We start from the raw sequence: 20119 nt of genomic DNA, 5'->3' as shown, positions 1-20119 counted from the left end.
CCTAGCCTACGTGGCGTGCAGACCCGTGTAATTAATAAGCTAACTACGTCATTCGGTCTAATATGGGGCGTGCCAACTCATCGACTGAGCTCGGTTGTTGAGTAAAATGTATGCTGATGTAGCGTTGAGCGTGCTGATGACTTCTTGATCTCACGATTGTAGCCGAGGAAGGAATATGTCTCACCTTTCAGGTTCTAGAGCCTGAAGACAAGGCAGCTAGTTTTGAAAAGTTCAATATCAAATTCGTCTTTCACTGTGCCGAATATAGTAACCTGGCAACACTTCACTTCACCGAGATACCTATACCAACAAAGACTCTGAAATCCTTGTTGACCGAGACTTGGATAATTAACCAGTCGGTCTCGAAGTAGTGCTGTTTATCCAAACTGAAGGTGCTCCTCGGTCAGCTAATTCTGCAGCTCCAGTGTTTTTTATCTAAACGGAAGATGTTGCCGGTTGCTCCACAGTGCTGTTTATCCAAACTGAAGATGCATTGGCGGAAAAAAAAAATCTCAAGATGTTTGAGAGGTTTACGCAGGCCAGTTGTATGTTGAATTAGAGGGGCCTTTGAATGATGCACCCCCTCTCTCTATTTATAGTAGCGATTTCCTCAATGATTGAAGTATAACTTTACTCGAACTAGGACTCCCAATCCGAATAAATCTCGACCAAGTCCTAACACTCATAGGACTCTGAATCTAGTTCCCTATTTTTCTGATTCATTCCCTTGATTCTTGGCATCTTTTCTGACTCGAAGCATCCCTGATTTTTGAAATCCTTACCATACTGGGATTTGACCTCCTAATCCTTATCCAAACAAAAATCATATTCTAATAGGACTCAACCAAATGTGCTCAACCCACGGAAGCGAATATTCCCAATACTCCTTATTGAACCGAGAACAATTTTGGGCTCGCCCCAAAGTGTTATTTTGGGCTCGCCCCAAAGTGTTATTTTGGGCCTAAACATTGCCCCTTGCTTCTGAGGTCTTTGACCTACAACATCTGCCCGAACTTTGACCTTTAAGAAGCAATCCATTATCAAACATGAAATAAACCCTTGGCCTACACTTTTCGGCCGATCAAAAGATCCTTGCAAAAAAAAAAAAAAAAAAACGAATATTCTCCATCCACTCAGATGTATTTATCAAGCACGATCTCCTACTATATATGTCAATCCTTAATAATCGCAACTATTTGACACACGGCACCTTTTCGTCGCGATTGTCTAGCTTTAGTGACTTACACGCCCCACGATCAAGGCGTGTAGACGTCGGAACGTCGCTTCATAATGATCGTGTTTTAAAGCTCGTCGTCACACACAATCCTGCAATCTCGATTTGTGTGCTTTTCGGGCTCTTTGCATGGATTTTTTATTTTATAATGAATGCAAAATATTTCGGTTGGATTTACTCTTTAAATTTTGAATCTAAGATCGTCGATCTTCTTCCTAATCTACCTATAAATACCAATTCTGGCTTCATTCCTTATTTACGGTTTCAAGAATCCTTAAATTCTTGCCACTTTGCTTCTGATTGTTCAAAATCCAGAAAGAAAAACCAACCTCTAAAACCCAGAAAGAAACCTCCAAAGTCTTGCTCAATGGCTGCCAACACCTTCATCACCAAGCTTGCTGAAGAATGTGACAAATGTCACAATTTCATTAATCGAAGTGCCATCAAAACTTTCCAATTTGAAGAGGATTCATTTGATTCTCATTAGATCTTGGGCCATTTGTTTAAAGATGACGTCTCAAAGGTCATCACTGAAATGTTGAAGAGCCATTGCCTGAGTCCTTTATTCCAGGGTTATGGTTGGTTAAAATGGGAATTAACCAAACCTCAAGGAGCCTGGCCTTCGATCTTGCAGCCTGGGCTGCTTGGGTTAGCCGAATGGAACCTCACTTCGACTCCGAATGAAAATTACTTGGCATCTTCGACGCCATTAAACTCTCAACCATCGAGATTAACATAGATTGAGAGTTCTAGATGGCTACTTTAAGTTTTTGGTACTCGGCCACCAACACTATGGTGCTTCGGCTCGGCCCTATCAAACCGACCATTCTAGAAGTAACGGCTATCCTTGGCACCTCTCCATCTGTTCTTCCAGTTGATACTCCTCTCTCTCGGTATCAATTCGACTTGGATTTGAAAACCGTATTCGACGAGCGTGCTCTCGAAGTTCTGAAAAAAAAAGACGACCAGAAGGAAGTACGAAAAGACAAAGTGAACAAATTGCACTAGAACTTCTTCAACTATAACACTCTTATCAATCACTTTGCCGGTGGAGAAAAAGAAAAGCTCAAGAATGGAGACACATAAGGCTTTCTTGTTCTACTAGTACAATAAGTTCATCTTTTGTACCAAGTTAAACAAATGCCTTGTTGAGAATATGCCAGTGGCCAAAGCCTTAGCTAGCGGTCACAATCTGGCCCTTACTCCTGCCATCCTCGTCAACCTCACGCACTGCTTGGCCGAGGCAACTGTCGGGAAAATCAACCCACACCAAAATAGCCCACTCTGAGTCTTTCAACTTTGGTTGTAGGTCTATTTTTCAAGTCTGAGGCCAGAGAATTTTAACTTTGACTCTTCTTAAGCAATAGGCCTTTAATTAGCTTTATGCCCTACTCTGACTCACTCAGCCGAAGAAATGCTTAAATATTTCTTCAACCTGGACAACCTTACCAACGACGAATTCTTGATATGTCGCCAAAAAGACTATCCCTCCTCAATCAGATTCTTACATCCGTATGGGAGAAAACAGAAGACGCCGATCTTCAACAGAATTGGGGATTGTTCGTGCTGGCTTGCGACCTTCCTTTCGATTGTGACGTTCGGCGGGCCAGTTAGGAAGTTTACCACCCCTATTCTGTGGCTTGACAACTAGGCTATATTCAAGGCTACCCCGTGCCTCTGCTTACCTCCCACTCGCTTCTGAGTCGAGAACGACTTTCTAGTTCCTTGGAAAGTGAATGTGAAGAAGTAGAGCAAGAGTTCCAAGAATAGTGCACCAAATTCCGCCTTCAGCCAAATACCCCTAAAACCCACAGTACTAGTACCTTCACCAACTGGTGGGATATCTACACCAAAGATTTCTTCAGCACCTCGATCGAAGAAATCAAAAACAAAATCTTTGGCAATCGACCAAAGAAAACTCTTGCTCCAAAATCCAAAGACACGGCTCAAGGTACTTTTATTCTCAATGTTTTGCTCATATATATTCGACCAAAAATCTTCGTCCTCACTCTAAATTAGTTTTTCCGGGTGGTCGCTCGATAAAGCGGGCTGAAGTGGTCGTGATGGTCGTGGCTAGAAAAAAGCTTGCCCTTTTTCTAAAAAAGGGTGTTGCTATCACGGCCGCCTCTCCCAAGATAACTTCGACCATCCCAACCCTAAAGGATGCTACTCCTGTGCAGGCCACTACTACTTCAGTTGCTCCCCTTAGGGTAGCTTCGACCACCCTAGTTTTAGCAGATGTTGTTGTTGTGTCGACGGGCAAACAGCCTCATCCTTTAGCCAAGGCAACTGGTGACGTTGCTTGACCTGTGAAACGGATAAAGAAGAAAGCCAAGAAGGGGGAATATGAGATTCTTGTTATTTCCAGCAAGGAAACAAGGACTTCAACTCCTCACGCTCCTCATCATGCTCCTAGCGTCGGGGTATCAACATGGACATTGCAAAATTCCTCGGCCCCACATATTGAGCAGATGACACTATTTAACCCACGGCGCATGCTGCTACAGTGGCTAAACAAATCGGCGTCCTAGTGGCTGAGGAGTATGTAGCTCAAATCTTGATTGTTCTTCATCTCGATGTTGTGGTCATCGGCCCAGAAGTTTCTATTCCTGAGGCAGTGACAGCTGTCCTAGCCAAAGTGACTCCCTCTCTTAATCCAAAAATTATTCCAACGTCGAATATTTTAGAGGGAAGGGTACATATCTTTCAATACATTTTTTTTAACAAACAAAATATCTTTGATTGATATCTAACCCTCTTCTATCACCAGGAAAATAATAGTGAGCTGATCTCGCTAGTGAGGCATCCTCGACTGGTTGAGCAAGCAAATATGGCTCCCTTGCTTCTGGACAAAGGCAAAGCTTTCATATCCTCTGTGCCTAATCCAAGCCAGGATGATATCCAACTATTGGTAGGGGTCGCTAATCATGCCAATCCTGAGGCAGCCATTGAGGGGCCAACAGTAGAAATAGTGGCTCCTATAGAAGAAGAAGCGACCGCAGAGATGCCGGTTCATCCTCTGGACCAAGATCTCGGCATCCCCCCCCAAGATGTCACCTCAGCCTTTGTAAGTTCTTTATTTTGATTCTGAATTTGTCTTGGAATGCTAAACCATGATAAAAATGTCCAGCTGTCAGGTGCCCAATTGTTCATTCTATCGAAAATTTTATGTGCAAAAAGGTGTTATCTATATTTCATGGCTGCCTAGGTGGCCATCTAACATAGATAACCTTCATCGGCCATATGAATTGAAGAGCTGTCTTAAACATTGGGCTCGACCATTAAGCTCTCTAGGTTCGACCAACAGCCTAGAAGATATGGTTGAAGTAATTTCTCGATAGGTTGAAGACACTTCTAAATTGTTTTTTCTTTTAGATTTTGCTCGTCTAAACCTTTTTTTTTTTGTAGCCTTCATGGGAAGTCAAGCTTGACGCCTATCTCGCCAACCCATCTAGGACTGTCGGTCCTTCTGTAGCCCTGGCCAAGTCCAACTTTCTAACCAAACTGTTAGAAATTATATCTCTCTCAGCTTTGTAAGCTCTTCAAACGAAATGTCAAGACTCTGTTGGAGAGTGCCTGAACAACTTTGCAGCTGACGGTCTGGTGAGCAAAGAAAGTGTTGTCCACTTGACGATCGTCTTAGAGTGAACTTGGCTATACTTTGATATTTTCGAGAAGGCTCTACAAGCTAACGAGGACCTGAAAGCTACAATGGTTGTCCAGGAGGTTATCTTACCAGACCTAAAGGCCATCAAAGTGAAAAAAGAACAAATGGCAAATCCTGACCATCAAATTGCCAAGCTTCAATCCCAAAGATTTGTTATTGCTTCTGAACTTAAAAAGGAATTTAAGGCAAACAAACCTCAGTTTGCAGAGTATGCGACTGACACAAAGCGGATACAAGCACTGAAGGCTGACAAGAGGACTTGGCAGGCCGACATCACCATGGGCAAAGTAAAATGGTTAGAGTTAGAAAATACACTTGAAGCCTTTCTTCCCTCAACCTCGTAGCTCTATCCTAGTGTCGACTTATTGGCTGGTTGACTATTTATGTATATTCATGTGCACTTTTTTGCAGTCTTAATGAATTCTCTCATTCTTGCATCTCCTAGGTAACCAGATAATACTTTTTTAAGAACTTCTCATTGATTGGCAACTTGTGTATTAACCCAGTTCGATCCTTGAGGCGATATGCCCCCTTGCCGAGAACTTTATGAATGATAAACGGTCATTCCTAATTCGGGGACCATTTTCCAAACCTCGGATCCTTGATCCCAATTGGCAACACCGTTTGCCAGACCAAGTCACCTTCATTGAACGTCTTTTGTTTTACTCGTTGATTATAGCTCGCTCGACGATCTTTTTCTGTGCCACCAACAGATTATAGGCATCGAGTCGAGCTTCCTCAAGATCCTCTAAATGTTGCCTCATTGCCTGACTATATTCGACGCTGAACAAACTACTTTGTTTGATAATTCGCAATGAATTTATACTTAACTCGACCTGTAAAATTGCATCATGGCCATAAGTCAAGGCATATGAAGTCGTCCCTGTTGTTGATCGAAGTGAAGTTCGATATGTCCATAATGCCTCATTTAATCTTAAATGCCACATACTAGCCTTTCTTTCACCATTTTTTCGAGAATATCGATCAAAACTTTGTTGCTTGCTTTAGCCTGCCTATTCGTCTGTGGGTAATACTGCGTTGACAATTCGAGCCAAATTTTCAAACTCACTATATAGTCTTTAAACCTATTGATTGTAAAATCATGCCGTTGTCCATGATAATCGTTTCTGGAACGCCGAATCTTGTTACAATGTTTTCTTCTATGAAATTGCAAACTTCTTTGGACGTTAACTCAACGTATGATTTCACTTCAACCCACTTGATGAAGTAATCAGTCAATACGAGTATCCAAGCATGTTTCACTGATCCAGATGAAGGCGTGATTTTGCCAATTACATTCATGGCCCACCATCTAAACGGCTATGGTTTGGTGACCGAGTTGAGCAATTCGGCCAAGACTCTCTAGATAGGTCCATGGATTTGACATTTTAAGCAACTCCATGCATATTCTATGCAATCTTTTGAAATACTCGGCCAAAAATATTCATGTCGGCAAAGCAACCAACACATTTTACAGCTGGATTGATAAGCATCACATATTCTTTCATGCACATCTATAATAGCTTAAGTGACATCTTCTAAGTTGAAACATAATAACAACAGGCCATCCTTGCCTTTTCGGTACAACTCATTATGATATACTACATAATTTGTAGCATGTACCTTTGTCTTGCAGTCGTGCTTGCCACCAGGTTATCAAGGTATCGTATAATTGATCTTATCCAATCATCTGGCATTGTCTCGACCACACAGATGTCTACGAGAGCCTCTCGTTCGACTAACGAAGGTAAAGACATAACCCGTGTCCGGATTACGTTGTTCGGTTTGAGAGCTTGTTGATTAACCAAGGTCGGGTATAGACACCAATCAACTTGTATGACCCGGCCTACCTCGCCCTCTAGGAGTTGTGCTCCGGAGGCTATTTAAGCCAACTTATCAGTATCAGTATTCTGAATTCAAGAGAGATAGTTCAATGTGAAGCCTGCAAATGATTCGACTAAATAGCTGGCGACCATATTATAGGGTGCCAGAGTACAACTCATGCAACGGAAAGTTACATTGAGCTGGTTAATCATAAGTTTTGAATCGCCAAGGATGAGTATGCAGGCTACCTTCAATGTTAAGATCGATGAAAAAGGCTTCGTATTCGGCCTGATTGTTGATACAAACGCAATCTAACTTGAGAGAAAAATACCATCTGTAATAGTTAGGTGATTAGATGACAATGCCGACATAGGTCGAGGTCACAGTACTAGAACTATGGAAACTCATCGTCCAATAGTTGTCACGTGTTAACACTATGCCAATTTCGACGTCGTTGCCCCCAAAACCATATGGAGAAGGATGTTGAGCTAAGAAATTGGCCAGAGCCTAACCTTTGACGGCTATTTAGGGCACGTACTGCAAACTACATTCAGATAACAACATTATCCATTTTCCAATTCGACTTTTGACTATCGGTCGAGTGAGCATATATCGAATAACATCAGTTTGGGCAATGACCTGAGTAACTGAAGGGAGCATGTAATGCCTGAGTTTAGATGTGACAAAGAATATAGTTAAGCAAAGTTTCTCAACGACCGATATTTTGGCGGAGTTGAGATTTTGGATGAGGTAAAAAATGGCTTGCTCCTGACCGGTATCGTTATCTTGTGCTAGGAGATAACCAATGGATTCTTCGACAGTTGAGATGTATAATTGGAAGGGTTTGTCGCGCTAAGGCGACATAAGAATAGGAGGACTAGTAAGAGATACCTTAATTTGCGTAAAAGCTTTCATTTTTCCTATCGAATTAGAAATAAATTGACGAAGAAAGTTGATCTTACCAAGCAAGGACTGTAATTGTTTCTTTGTCGTCTGAGGTGAGGCATCTATAATTGCCCGAGCCTTGTTTTTATCCACTTTAGTTCCTCGATGATGCAAAGAAAACCTAGAAAATTTCCTGCAGATACGCCAAAGGCACATTTTTAGCTTATGCTAACGCATCCGAAGGAAAGTTCAATTAAGATCCTCTAAATGTGTTCAGCAGAGTTTAAACTTGACTACAACGTCATTGATGTATACTTCAACAACAATGCCGATCGAGTTGTGAAAAATGGCATTCATGGCACGCTAATACGTGGCACCGTCATTCTTAAGACTGAAAGGCATAACGACCCATTCCTAGGTCAGTCTTATGGACATCGACTTCAGCGATAAAGATTTGATTGTACCCAGCATGGCTGTCCATGAAAGATAAAATATCGTGGTTTGTTGGGCGTCGATTAACAAATCTGAAATCAGCATTGGGTGTTTATCTTAAGGAGTTGCCAAATTTGGATTACGAAAATCAATGCAGATACGCAAAGCACCATTTTTCCTTAAAATAGGCACAATGTTCGCCAACCATTCGACATATCAGGCTGTTTAAATAAAGCAGGCTTTTAAAAGTTGAACTAGTTCATCTTTTATGTCGAGCTGTAACTTCAATCAAGAATCGTCGGGGAGGTTGGCGGAATGGCTTACATCTGGGTTTGATACCAGTTTATGTTCGATCAAGTCTAAGCATCAAAACAACAACCTAGCAGCTTGTGAACTATTTCACCTTGATCCTACGATGATCTCTTGACCTATATATGATATAGTTCTACATCTTAGCGCTGAACTAATGAATAGAGATTGAGCTTCACGTCGGGATAAAAATCTCACATGGTGCTGCTCTTGCGTCTCTCTGTCCAACTCGTTACGCAATTGACATAGTAAACAATCTTTGAATTCCTTAAGTAAGTTACAAAGTTCAGCCTTTATTGGTTAGCGTAATAGGGCACTAATAAATAAGGTCGAAGATCATCGGTCGTTCTAACATTTACCTCCCCTAAAGGATCTTTGACTTCAGGCTGATTGTCTTCGAGTTTGGCTGGTGCAACTTGGACTTTATCTAGTGATAGAACTGGGCAGTTATCTCATTCAGCAAGGAACTCTACTAAGTTTACGCCAAAATTCCGCTGTTGAGAAATCTTATACCAATGGGCCATTAGTCGTTCGATAATAGATGAAACCGTGGCCGTGTGTCTATCATGTCGTGTTATATCAGTAATCAGAATCATAAGCTAAATCAACCAATCCAAGTCTTGTCGAATCTTCCTAAATAGTCTTGGAGCCAACCTCGATGGCTTTTTGGACGGAAATCTTGGCTGGCCTTCCTTCTTCATTGAAACCTTGTAGAGCAATATAGGCGACCTGATCATCATAATAACGAGCTTGAATCATGTTAGCCTCGAATGGCTAACTATTGGCTGGATGAACTACGGCCGATTTGTCGTCCTAGAAAATAAGGCCCTGATATAGTGAAGATGGAATACATCCAGTCTAGTGTATCTAGTCACGACCGAGTAATGCAATGTACTCGGTTTTTTAATCAACTATAACAACACAGTCATGTGATTTCGACCTGTGATATTTACTTCTAATAGAGGACTCATTTAGTTTGAAATTTATTGCCAACAAAGCTATTCACAGTCACGCCGGATGGAATGAGTTCATCTTTAGAGCGTCTTAAGGCTTTCATTATAGAAATAGGCATGATGTTGACCATCGCCCCGCAATCAACAAAAAATATGGATATCGGATATCCTTCAATATGGGCCATTACGTACAACGACTTCAAATGATGAAGGTTAACGACCGAAGATTTGGGAAATAACTTGGCTAAGGCTGCTCTGAGCTTGTTATCCTTGCTAATCGATTCGGCCTCTTCGATAACCACGAAGGATACTTGCGTAGTCTTTTTAGCAACCACATCGCTATCCAAAAAAACTTGGTTGAGATGTGGTTGGTTGGAATTCTACAGATAGGGCATGGACCATGTTGATTTCCATGTTGTCAAGGACCGAAGGGCTAATCAGGTCGCGACCTTCATCCTCTAGATTTCTAGCAAAATATCTTGATGTTTGGTCAAACTAACATCGTAATCTTCAGCTACAAGTAAAACATGTTCACCTAGTGTATCTGGCGTGGCCATTTCATCTTCAACTTCAACAACTAGTTCCACTAGCACTGGGACTTGGTTCTACGCTTGCAAAGCCTTGCGAGTTCACTCCTGATATGCGATGCGAGCATCCGTTGTGTCTAGGTAGGCATCCAACCTTGTTACGCGTTCCATTTCTTCAGTTATGAGGCCAAATAAGGACATGGCTGAGAAAACCTCAAAATGATGTCATGGATACTGGAGCTCATCTAAAGAAATGGGAAATCGGTAGGATCAAGATCAATGTATAGATCCACATCGAAGTCGAGAACACTGGCTTTGTGGATGTGTTGGAATCTAGCCTTCATTCCCAAATTTGACCATTTTTGGATGATTTGCTTGGTGTCAGGGTTGGTTAAAGCTAAATCAATAGACTATTGGCATTCTTTTGGAAGGTCGTACAAGTCGTTGGCCAAATATTTCTTGTGAAACTCCTCCATGTATTCCAAAGCCTAACCGAAAAATGGCAGGTGGCAATTCTGCTTGACTTTGATCAATGGTTCATGCGGCGGTAATGGAGGGAGTTTGCTTTTGGCTTTTTTCTGAAGTGCTCGATACGAGCTTTCATTTTGCCAGGCTGAATGAGGAGTTTGATTATTTTTCTCAAATTCTTCAATCTTGGTTTCAACATCGCAATTAGTTACCTTTTTTCCTTGAAGCAATTCAGTCATGATCGCCGGAGTTTGTTGATCATCCTCCCTTTTTACCCCTTATTTAAGCTGCCATTTTATGACTGAAACTTTCTGAGCCGCTCATCGATGGGCCATGTAGTCCATCCTTTGTCATCGACATTTCTAGGACTTAGACAAAACAATATACGCATCGGCATGGGAATTGTAACTATACCAACGGTGGTCTCGTGGCTTAGGTGGTTTAAAGGTTTGCTAGGTCATGGATGAACTTGAACTCCTAGAGTTGTGTACGTAGTAATCCTCATCATAAAATAGCCCATGGAAATCAAGTCGTCGTCTAGCTGAAGGCAGTTTGTTATTCTGTTGTTGAGGGCCGAGTCTATCTAAAACGCTTTGCTGGTGTTGACCTGAGCCGAGCATTAACTGAGATTTTGCCAAAATCGTAGGTACAGGTTTGACCAAAAGTTTCTGTGGTTTTGGTTCGGCTATGGTGACTTTTGATTGGCATCTACTACATAAGATTATTAGGCTCCCAAAATTATCAGAACAGGAGTTAAATATTGGCTCGGTATAAACTGGATTCAAGAAGAAACTAGGTTAGTCGTTTTGAGATGAAAAATCGATTTTCAAGCACGGTAGGGGATTCTGTTTTGGGACACAATATGTCTGGATGTACTCAACTTTTCCTTTTTTCTAATCCTTTGGCAAGTGGGAGTCCACCATGCTTACCATTTGCAAAGGGAAAGGATCAGCATCAACTAACATTTGTGTTTTCTCTAGGAACTTCAGTTTGCCGTTGTCGATCCAGCTTTGAATGCCATCATGGAACACGTTGCAATTATTTGTCGTGTGTTTGTTTAAGTTGTGATACTTGCAGTATGTTTTTCCTTTTAAATCTTTGGCCTTGTGAATGTCATGCCCTGGCTGAAGTTTAATGATCTTTGCAAGTAGTAACTAGTCGAGGATAGCATCGGTCTTGGTGATATCAAAAGTGTACACTTTGATGTTTTCAAGGCTACTTCAACAAAGGCCGAGCGCATTTGGACATCTTTGGAACTAGCATGAGCCAGTGCCTTGCATATATAAGGTTGTCAATCATTATCTCGACCATGTCTATACTAACATATTGGGATTCGTCGCCCCTGACTGATGCATAACTTACCGTTGGATTCTTATAAATCATCCCACAGGTTAGAATTTTTGAGATTTTTTCTTCTTCGAGCAAATAATCATATTGCTCGACATGTTAAGCCAACTCATACATATCTCAAAAGTTTGCCCTCAAGAATTTCTTCTTGTATTCCACATCTAGGTCAATCTGGGCGAGCCTAACAAATTCGACCTCGAGGAGAGGTACTCGGCACCAATTCCTGGCCGATTTAAACCTGGTAAGAAATTCCATTAGTGACTCATCAGATGGAGCCATCTTAGCCAAAGAAGAAACCGACACTTCCATTTTAGGTCGATATAATTGTTCATGAAATTTCTTGAACAATTCCTCCAAATTTTGTATAGAATTTGGTGGAAGGTTGATGTACCATGCGAACCCCGTGCTTGTCAACAAGAAATTAAATAGTCGTAGTTCATGGAAATCATTGTTGACATCTCCACATTGTGCAGTGAATCTAGCCACGTGCTCTAATGAGGACAAGATGATTCCTTAATGAAAAGATTGAAGTCTGGGATCTTGAATCCTCAGGGATACTCAAACCTTACAACAAAGGCCGAATATGGATGGATGAACTTTAGGAATTTCGGCCCTTTTTCCAAGGCCAAATTGATCTTTCTCTAGACTTCAACCATATCAACAAACGTCGTTTTCTGTTTTTCGGCCAAATTCGACCGAACTGGTGCTTGGCTCACCATATACTTTTTCAAGATTGATCGTTCTGGGCCTAGTAAGCTCCAACTCGGCTTGCACCGGTGGTAGCCTCTCCCCTCCCAAGGGAGTATTCTTTAAAAATAGGGGGCCACCTGGGTTGATCAATGGGCTCATTTTTGTGAGCTTTGTCAACTAAAATTTCAAGCAACTTATTATTTACCGAGTTATTATCACACATCGCTTCAAGTACATTTTTCATCTCTCAGCCAAAAATTTGCTCAAATTGCTGAGATTGCTCTTCTAATCGTCGTCAAAAGAAAGATTTAGATGTTGCGCCAGAAATCTCATCGTCTTCATCGTCACAATCTTCTACTAAGCCTTCAATAAAACCTTTTTTTGCTCTCTTGGTAGTTTGGGTGAAGGCCCGTCATGATTATGACCCCTGAGATTAATTTTCATTTCTCGACGAACCATGTTTGTGGCTTCAGGTGTCACGGCAACAGAGGAATCCTATGCCTGCGATGCATTATCTTGTATCGGACTTTGAACTATAAGTGGTAAACTTGTAGTCGACTTACCCATAGTTGTTTTCTTTTTTATTAATCGTGTCTCAACGGTCATGAACTTCGTAGCTTTAGCATTGGGTCTCACTGGGCATGGCAAAACGTTGACCCTAAAAACTACCTAGCCTAAGTAGCGCGTTGGCCGAGCTTAGGCAGGGAGTAAAATGTATGTTGAAGTGGCGTTGGGCAAGTTGATGACTTCTTGATCTCGTGATTGCAACCGAGCAAGGAACACATCTCGGCATTCGGACTCTAGAGCTTGAAGACAAGACTACTAGTTATGCGAAGTTTAGTATCAAATTTGGCTTTCAGTGTGCTGAATGTAGTAACCTGGTAACACCTCACTTTGCTAAGAAGGCTAATGAGATGACCTTTACCAACAAGGACTCGAAACTCCTTGTTGACCGAGACTTGGATAAATAACCAGTCGGTCTCGAAGCAGTGCTGTTTATCCAAACTGAAGGTGCTCCTCGGTCGATTGATTCTACGACTCCAGTGTTGTTTATCCAAACTGAAGATGTTGCCAGTTGCCTCCACAGTGTTGTTTATCCAAAATGAAGATGTGGTGGCGGGAAAAAAGAAAATAAAAATCTCAAGGTGTTTGAGAGGTTTGCGCAGGGTAGCTATGTGTTGAATTGGAGGGGGCTTTGAATGATACACCCCTCCTTTCTATTTATAGTAGAGGAACATTATCTTATCTTATCCTATTCTATCTTATCTTATCCTATTTTATCCAACATTATCTTATCTTATCTTCAACTGCAAGGAGGAATCCTAATCACATTCCAATACTTTCGACCTGATTTTTAGTCCAAAAATAACTCAAAAACGCCAAAGCCCTTTCCTCCTTGGATTCAGCCATTCCCCCTATATATATGAAATTCCTGCAGAGATTTAGAGTGTGCCATGCCTACCATTCATCCATTGAAGTTGCTGGAATTTTCAAGAGTTCTTTCTATCTTTGTTTTAAGTTTCAATGTTTATTTTAGATTGTTTTTCAGTTATGATAAACATGCGTAACTAAATTTCTTTTTAGCTAGAGGTGAATTCGAAGCCATGAACATATGTTTTATATGAATTGATTACATTCAATTATTGATTCATAAAACGTGAATGCGATTTACTTATCTGTTTTATTAAGAACTTGTTCTTGTATGTTTATTAAGGATGCATACTTAGTTTGCATGCAGGGATTTGATGCTAGAATATAAGGGAATTTCACCTAATCGTTATGAACTTATATTTATAAGTAGTAAAGGTCACTAGTCATGATTGTGTTAAGTAAACTCTTGGTAGGAGTATCATGCAGTTCATAGTTACGAATGCCTTGTCAATGCTTATGATTTTTACAGAACTTAATGATCTTTGATATGTATCTCTATCATGCTATTCATATAGGGAACTTGATAAGAATAATTTGGTTGCGTCGCTAAGTCCAATTCAATGAAATTAGGAAAATCTGAGAGTTAATTAGTGATGTTCACGATTAATTTGGGGCATTGTCATTCATGGTTTATAGGAATAATAACTGGAAATCGATTTGTATGCATATGGTTCATGTGTGGAGAAGAATCCTCTAGCTAGCCTTTCACCCAATTTTCATTCATACTTTACTTTGTTTGATGCAATTTACTTTAGTTTCTTAAATTCGTCCAAAACCCCCCCCCCCTTAGTTCTTATTTGTGTTAGTTTCGTCTAGTTTATTGTTTTTAAGTCTAGTTTGTGTTGATTAACATCCCTTCTAATCCACGGCTAGAATGATCCCTACTTACTCATACTACAATTGTCTAAATTATAGGATTTAATTTGTGTATTAGTTTCTACCACATCAAGGAACCAATTGCTACACTGGATCAGAGAGAGAAAACACTTCGGTGATACCTTTGGTGAAAGTCCTTTGGCCAAACCACAAAATCAAAGAAGCCACCTAGGAAAATGAAGAAAGTATGAGAGCTAAATATCCCTATCTTTTCTACTAGTCGTTGTAGAAGTTTCGGGGATAAAATTTTCTAGAAGTGGGTGGACTTTTACAACACATCGCTTAAAATAATGTTATTTTATTCCCAAGACGTGTGATACTCCTAAGTAGGTGTCCTGAGTAATTTTCAAGCCTTGAATCGAAATTCAATTCTTATACTTTCCTATGTTTACCTAATTATATTCATGCATGTGAATGTGAAATCGAAAACGAAATTTGAATCGAAGCCTCGAGGGCTTAATTCTTATACTTTCTTATACTTTCTTATGTTTACCTAATTATATTTAGGTAATTTCACTTGGATAATCTAAGTTAGCTTGCTTAGCACTCTCGGTCACTCTCTTCCATCAGTTCTGAAACTCCCTCTCTTTAACTCCCAATCTCTCCATGCACTCTGTGTCACCACTGTGGCCATCTCTACTTGTCCACGAAATCAAGCCATCACCACCATTTTCGTCATCCTCATGCTCTGGGCATTCTGCTGGTATCCTTGCATGAGTGATCAGTGAAGGGGAGGAGGTCAAAACCTATAGATCAAGCACATCATTGTAACTGCCAGAATGTCTCATAAAATTATTCACTCCATAATCCCTAACTAGCAGTACAATTTATACACCAACTGGTAATACATATAAAGAGAACACGCGCTTCTGCGGGGAATTAAATAATGCTCCTGAAACAAAATGGAAAAGAGAAACAGAAAGAAAAAAGAAAAGAAAATTGTTGTACACGAACTCAACAAAAAGGAACAGACCATCCTCTGCAAATCTTGAAGTTTTAACATGGTCGAAGAAGTGGTCTTCAGAAACCAAACCCAAGTTTAATTTTGGTTAAATCCACCTTTATCACATGACAATGCATCGGCTCCTTTCTTCTTGTGGTTGAGCTGCAACTTGCTGGAATCTGTGTGACTCTGATGGGTTATATGTAAACTCAGCTGTATCAAGTCCGTACTGATTTATGTGCACGTCAACAGACAAAACAGAGCACGGGCATCAGAATCATAGGCTACGGAAAAAATTAAAATGAACACTTTGAGTTTTCGATAGGAAAAATAAAAATGACAAACGGAATTTATCTAATCACAAAAATGTGGTAACCTGATAGTGTTGGAACAATCAACAAAAGTCTAAGGCAAGCATGCTAATATGGCGGCCTTACTTTGAGACTTCCATGGCTATATTTCTATACTAACATCTCACACAAACTTTTAAGGAATTATTTTTTCCAGAATCCCTCACCTTTTCCCTCATGCGTGTACTCCAAGCATCATTTCTGTTTGGTGCTCTCTGATCAAAAGCCCCAGCAACAGGTACACCAGTTGCTGGAACAGCTGGCCGGTTGCTGATCAATGGCTGCCTAATTTGTTGCCTTGGAGCAATGAGCTCATCATCACTGTCATACTCTGCTGGTCTATTCGCTGCCCTAACCACAAGAGCTAGCAAGAAAAGTAGAGCCTGAAATTCCATGGACAATCATTATATATGCAACATATCGCATGAGAAAACAAAACAATCTTCAACTGGTTATTTCCAAACCACTAAACCTAGATTCAAGAATAACAACGTAAGAACGCTCATCTTAGCAATGATATTGTACAGCTAAAGAAAGAATGCACCAAAACCTTATTCGGTTAATGAGGAAACATTAACCATATCTGGCAAAGCGGTACAAGTTCATGAGAAAATTTTAAGGAGCTGGCTGTCATTTTCTGATCTAACATTATCTCTGGAACCAACATTAATGTCACATTGCAATGGTTTTGTTCTTGAACTTTTATGCAAACATATCTCTCAATGTTTTTCTGGTAAGAAACATATTTTACTTAAAGAAAAGAATGTTATGAAGCAGCGACAAGATATCCACAAGTTTCCTAGAGTATTGATATATAAAGGAAGTTTCGTTAATGTCATTGTCATGTAGGAATAATGCCATTAGAAAGAGGACTTTCACACATGAGCCCGTCAAAACTGCATGTCATAGTAAAAAACACTTAAACCCGACTTTGAAGAGGGAAAACCCCCTGAACTCAAGTGTTATTGCACCAGACTATTTTGCACCCAATATTACAGTTATAGATGTCTTCCTAATTTTTTATTATGAAGTGTTGCTCACTAACAGTCATTTGATAACCATTTTATTTTCATTTTTTCTTTTCACCTTTTATGAAAACTGAATACTCGTTTGATAACCACACTCAGTTTTCAAAAAAATGAAAAATAAAAAACAAAAACTGAAAACCAAATAGTGAAAAGTACTTTCTTGAGTTTTCAAATTTTGACTTTCAGTTAAAAAAAAATTATAACTGATAACTAGAAATGAAATGGTTATCAAGCGGCCCCTAAAAGGGACTACATTAATTGAGTATAAAAAAAAAAAAAAAAATTGACTTGTATCATTTCCGTGCTATTAACAAATTTTTTTTAATTAATGCAATGAAGAAAATTGTACTTAGAATTACAATAAGATCCCAGTTCATGCAAACAAACATACACTGCAAAATAAAAAAATGGATATTAGTTATACCAATCATGCTTATGCAAACAACTCCATCACTGCTATCGTCATCTAGGTGCAGAACAAGTAAATACTTCAAATCATATAAGGAGTCATGATTACTATCAATTCAGGCGTTGGAAATCGACGACTATTAACAAGAAAATATGGATTCATACAATCAGGTGAAACTCAAACATATAAGTAAACAATACAAGCTGAGATCCAAAGCATTAAACCTTTTCTTCTTATCCTACATGTTGATTAGGCCAAGGCGGAACCAACTCAATGGTGGCAAGCAATTCAAGTCTAGCCAATGAAAACAGAAGTAAATACTCCACAGAAATTTCAGGTTAGATGTTTTGTTCGCAGATTCTAAGTATACTTTTGCTTTCCTTTCCTTTCTTTGCATGCACTACTTGCTAAGAACACGTCCACCCCATTCTATTCATCTTTTAACTTTCTATATAGAAATGAAGAGTTAAAAATATAATTCCAAAGAAGGGGAAGGGAGGGAACTTCTTCCAGAAAAGAGACTGTCATGCCAACAATCTTCCTTAAAATGATTGAACGATATAGTCCTAAATTCACCCAAAAAATACAAAATAAAATCATATAAAACATGTCAAAACTGAAGACCGCGGGACAAGATTTTGAAATTGTAAAAATTACCTCGAAGACAACAGCTCCAAGAGCAACCCATCTCACAATGTTCCAATGAGCTTTCAGAAATGCATATATCATCTCAAAATCTCCACTTGAATCCGTTGGGATTTCCTAAACAGCAACTTATGACACTGGTTAGATACTGAATCGTACCATTACAATTTAAATTTCAAAACATCAACAGATACAACACTTACATCTTCCCAGCTTTTGTCAAAGAATATAAAGGCGGCAGCTCCCAGCTCTACCAAGATCAAAAGGATCACCAGGACCGAATACTATGTTGACTTAAGGACCCCAATTTGTTAAAATAAAACCAAAACAAATAAAGCATCGCTTCATGCACATGCACATATTCAATATGACAGGCATACTATTATCTGATATACTTTTAGACAAAAAGAATAAGTAATTAGGATACACAACTCAAGCAGCAGCCATTCCGTGTCATAGCACCCATGCAACCAAAACAAGAGATGACAAATATAATTGCTCCAATTCCAATAAACAAGTATATGAACCTGCAAAAGCATGTGGGGTCAAAAATGGGAGGAAAAAAGAAAGAAGAATTATCGGCTTGAACTCAACAGGTATAGCAAACACTATGTATAACTAGCTATAACTCAAAAATCGAAAAAGAATTTTGGTGAATTAGTAGTAGACATACCAAGCTTTCGGCAAATTATCCAAGATATTATCTGAAAGAGACACAGTCATGAGCATAGGCCGGCTCAGCTGTACCAAATCATGAACGTCGCCCACAGGCGAAGACATTACAGTTGTGTCCGCAGCTCTCAAGTATTCCACAAGCAAGTAGATCCCATAGCCCACCATGGCCAGCCCCACAACGGTCAAGACAAAGTTCAATAGCTTCAATAAGCACTCCAAGCACCCTCTGCAGGCCATCCTCGACAACTTCTTCGACCCCTTCAGTTTCCAAATTCAAGTCAAATGGGTCCCTTCTATTTCGTCAATTACAATTAGCCCACAATTACGTCTACTACTAATTATCACTAGGTCGCAATTAATTCCGTCATTGTCAAGCATTTAACCCAAAGATCAGTACTCAATCACACAATCCAACTCCTAACCATCGCGAGTTCACGATTATTTCCATAATCCACACATCGAGTTGTGTTTGGTTGCTTGGAAATGTAGAATCCATCTCTCCACAATATGCATTTTCCAAGATCAGGGTAATAAATCAATGAAAATTATTTTTAACAAATTAAAAAAAAAAAAAAAAAAAAAAAAAAACCAGATATACAATTCAGCTGTAGCTCATCGAGAAAATTGGCTTCATTGCAAACGTAATTACCTCAATTTACCAACCTACTAAGCTATCTGATTTTTCCAAAAGCTGAAAATTTAACCCCTCCAGATTAATAGAAATCAGATTTAATACGAAATAAAATACCAATAAATATATTTTTTCAGAAATTAAAAAAAAAAAACCAAAATAATTAAAGTTTCAGAATGGTTTGAAAAATCTAGGAGAGATCGAACAAGACTTACAGATTAGAAGCAACGAGTACGAGGAGCCTGTCGGATTTTCGAGCTTCTTCGGATTCTAAAACCAGACACAGAGGACGAGGAGCAGGGGCAATATTAGCCGAAGTAGGAAGAAGGGCGGTCAGGTGAGGTACTTTATTTTGTCTAATTGCCAGTTGGCGTTTTTAATTTGTCCCCCATGTGTTCGCATTTGTGCCCCGTCACTGTTTTGTTTTCTATTGAATGACGTTAATGACCTTGTTTCTCTTTTTTCTGTTGGACCGTTTCTGGGCGCAACAGTGGTAAGCCAAGGGATGATCTAGTCAAATCATTTCGATAGATGCTTCAATATCATTGGACGATATGCGGCTGAAGGGAAAGTCAACATCCTCAAAGTTGCATCAGCATATAACATAATGAATCCATTCATCCTCAAGTCCAGCTTGATTGTCACATGGATGAGTATTACATCCATGGGAACGTGGCTTTGATTGAGGTGATGCTTCCATTCCTGGAAATCACGCTCACAGTCTTCGTTCCACTTAAAAGTTACTCCCTTTCGGGTTAACTTAGCAAGCAGGACAACAATTGAAGAGAAATCTTT

At 39.8% G+C, this 20119-nt stretch overlaps 1 protein-coding gene across 2 annotated transcripts; it reads right to left on the bottom strand.

Moving 5' to 3' along the window:
- Positions 1-15405: 15405 nt before the first annotated feature.
- Positions 15406-19716, bottom strand: LOC137731000 (tobamovirus multiplication protein 2A). 2 transcript variants are annotated; one of them, XM_068470032.2, is made up of 7 exons: positions 19540-19716; positions 18692-18951; positions 18446-18545; positions 18222-18302; positions 18031-18135; positions 16104-16319; positions 15406-15815 (listed from the first exon to the last, which is right to left on the bottom strand). In XM_068470032.2, exons 2-7 carry the CDS (start codon positions 18928-18930, stop codon positions 15708-15710), a joined length of 849 nt encoding a protein of 282 aa, XP_068326133.2. In that variant the 5' UTR covers positions 18931-18951; positions 19540-19716; the 3' UTR covers positions 15406-15707. The 2 variants fall into 2 exon arrangements, with proteins under 2 accessions (XP_068326133.2, XP_088544163.1); XM_088688037.1 differs by having other exon boundaries at positions 18692-19191; positions 19540-19668.
- Between the last annotated feature and the right edge of the window lie 403 nt (positions 19717-20119).

Source organism: Pyrus communis, chromosome 16 (assembly GCF_041283825.1).
Source record: "Pyrus communis isolate YQ-2024b chromosome 16, ASM4128382v1, whole genome shotgun sequence".
NCBI classification, from domain to species: Eukaryota; Viridiplantae; Streptophyta; class Magnoliopsida; order Rosales; family Rosaceae; genus Pyrus; species Pyrus communis.
Note: the sequence above shows the minus strand (reverse complement) of the source record. Positions and strands in the feature narration are given on the sequence as shown.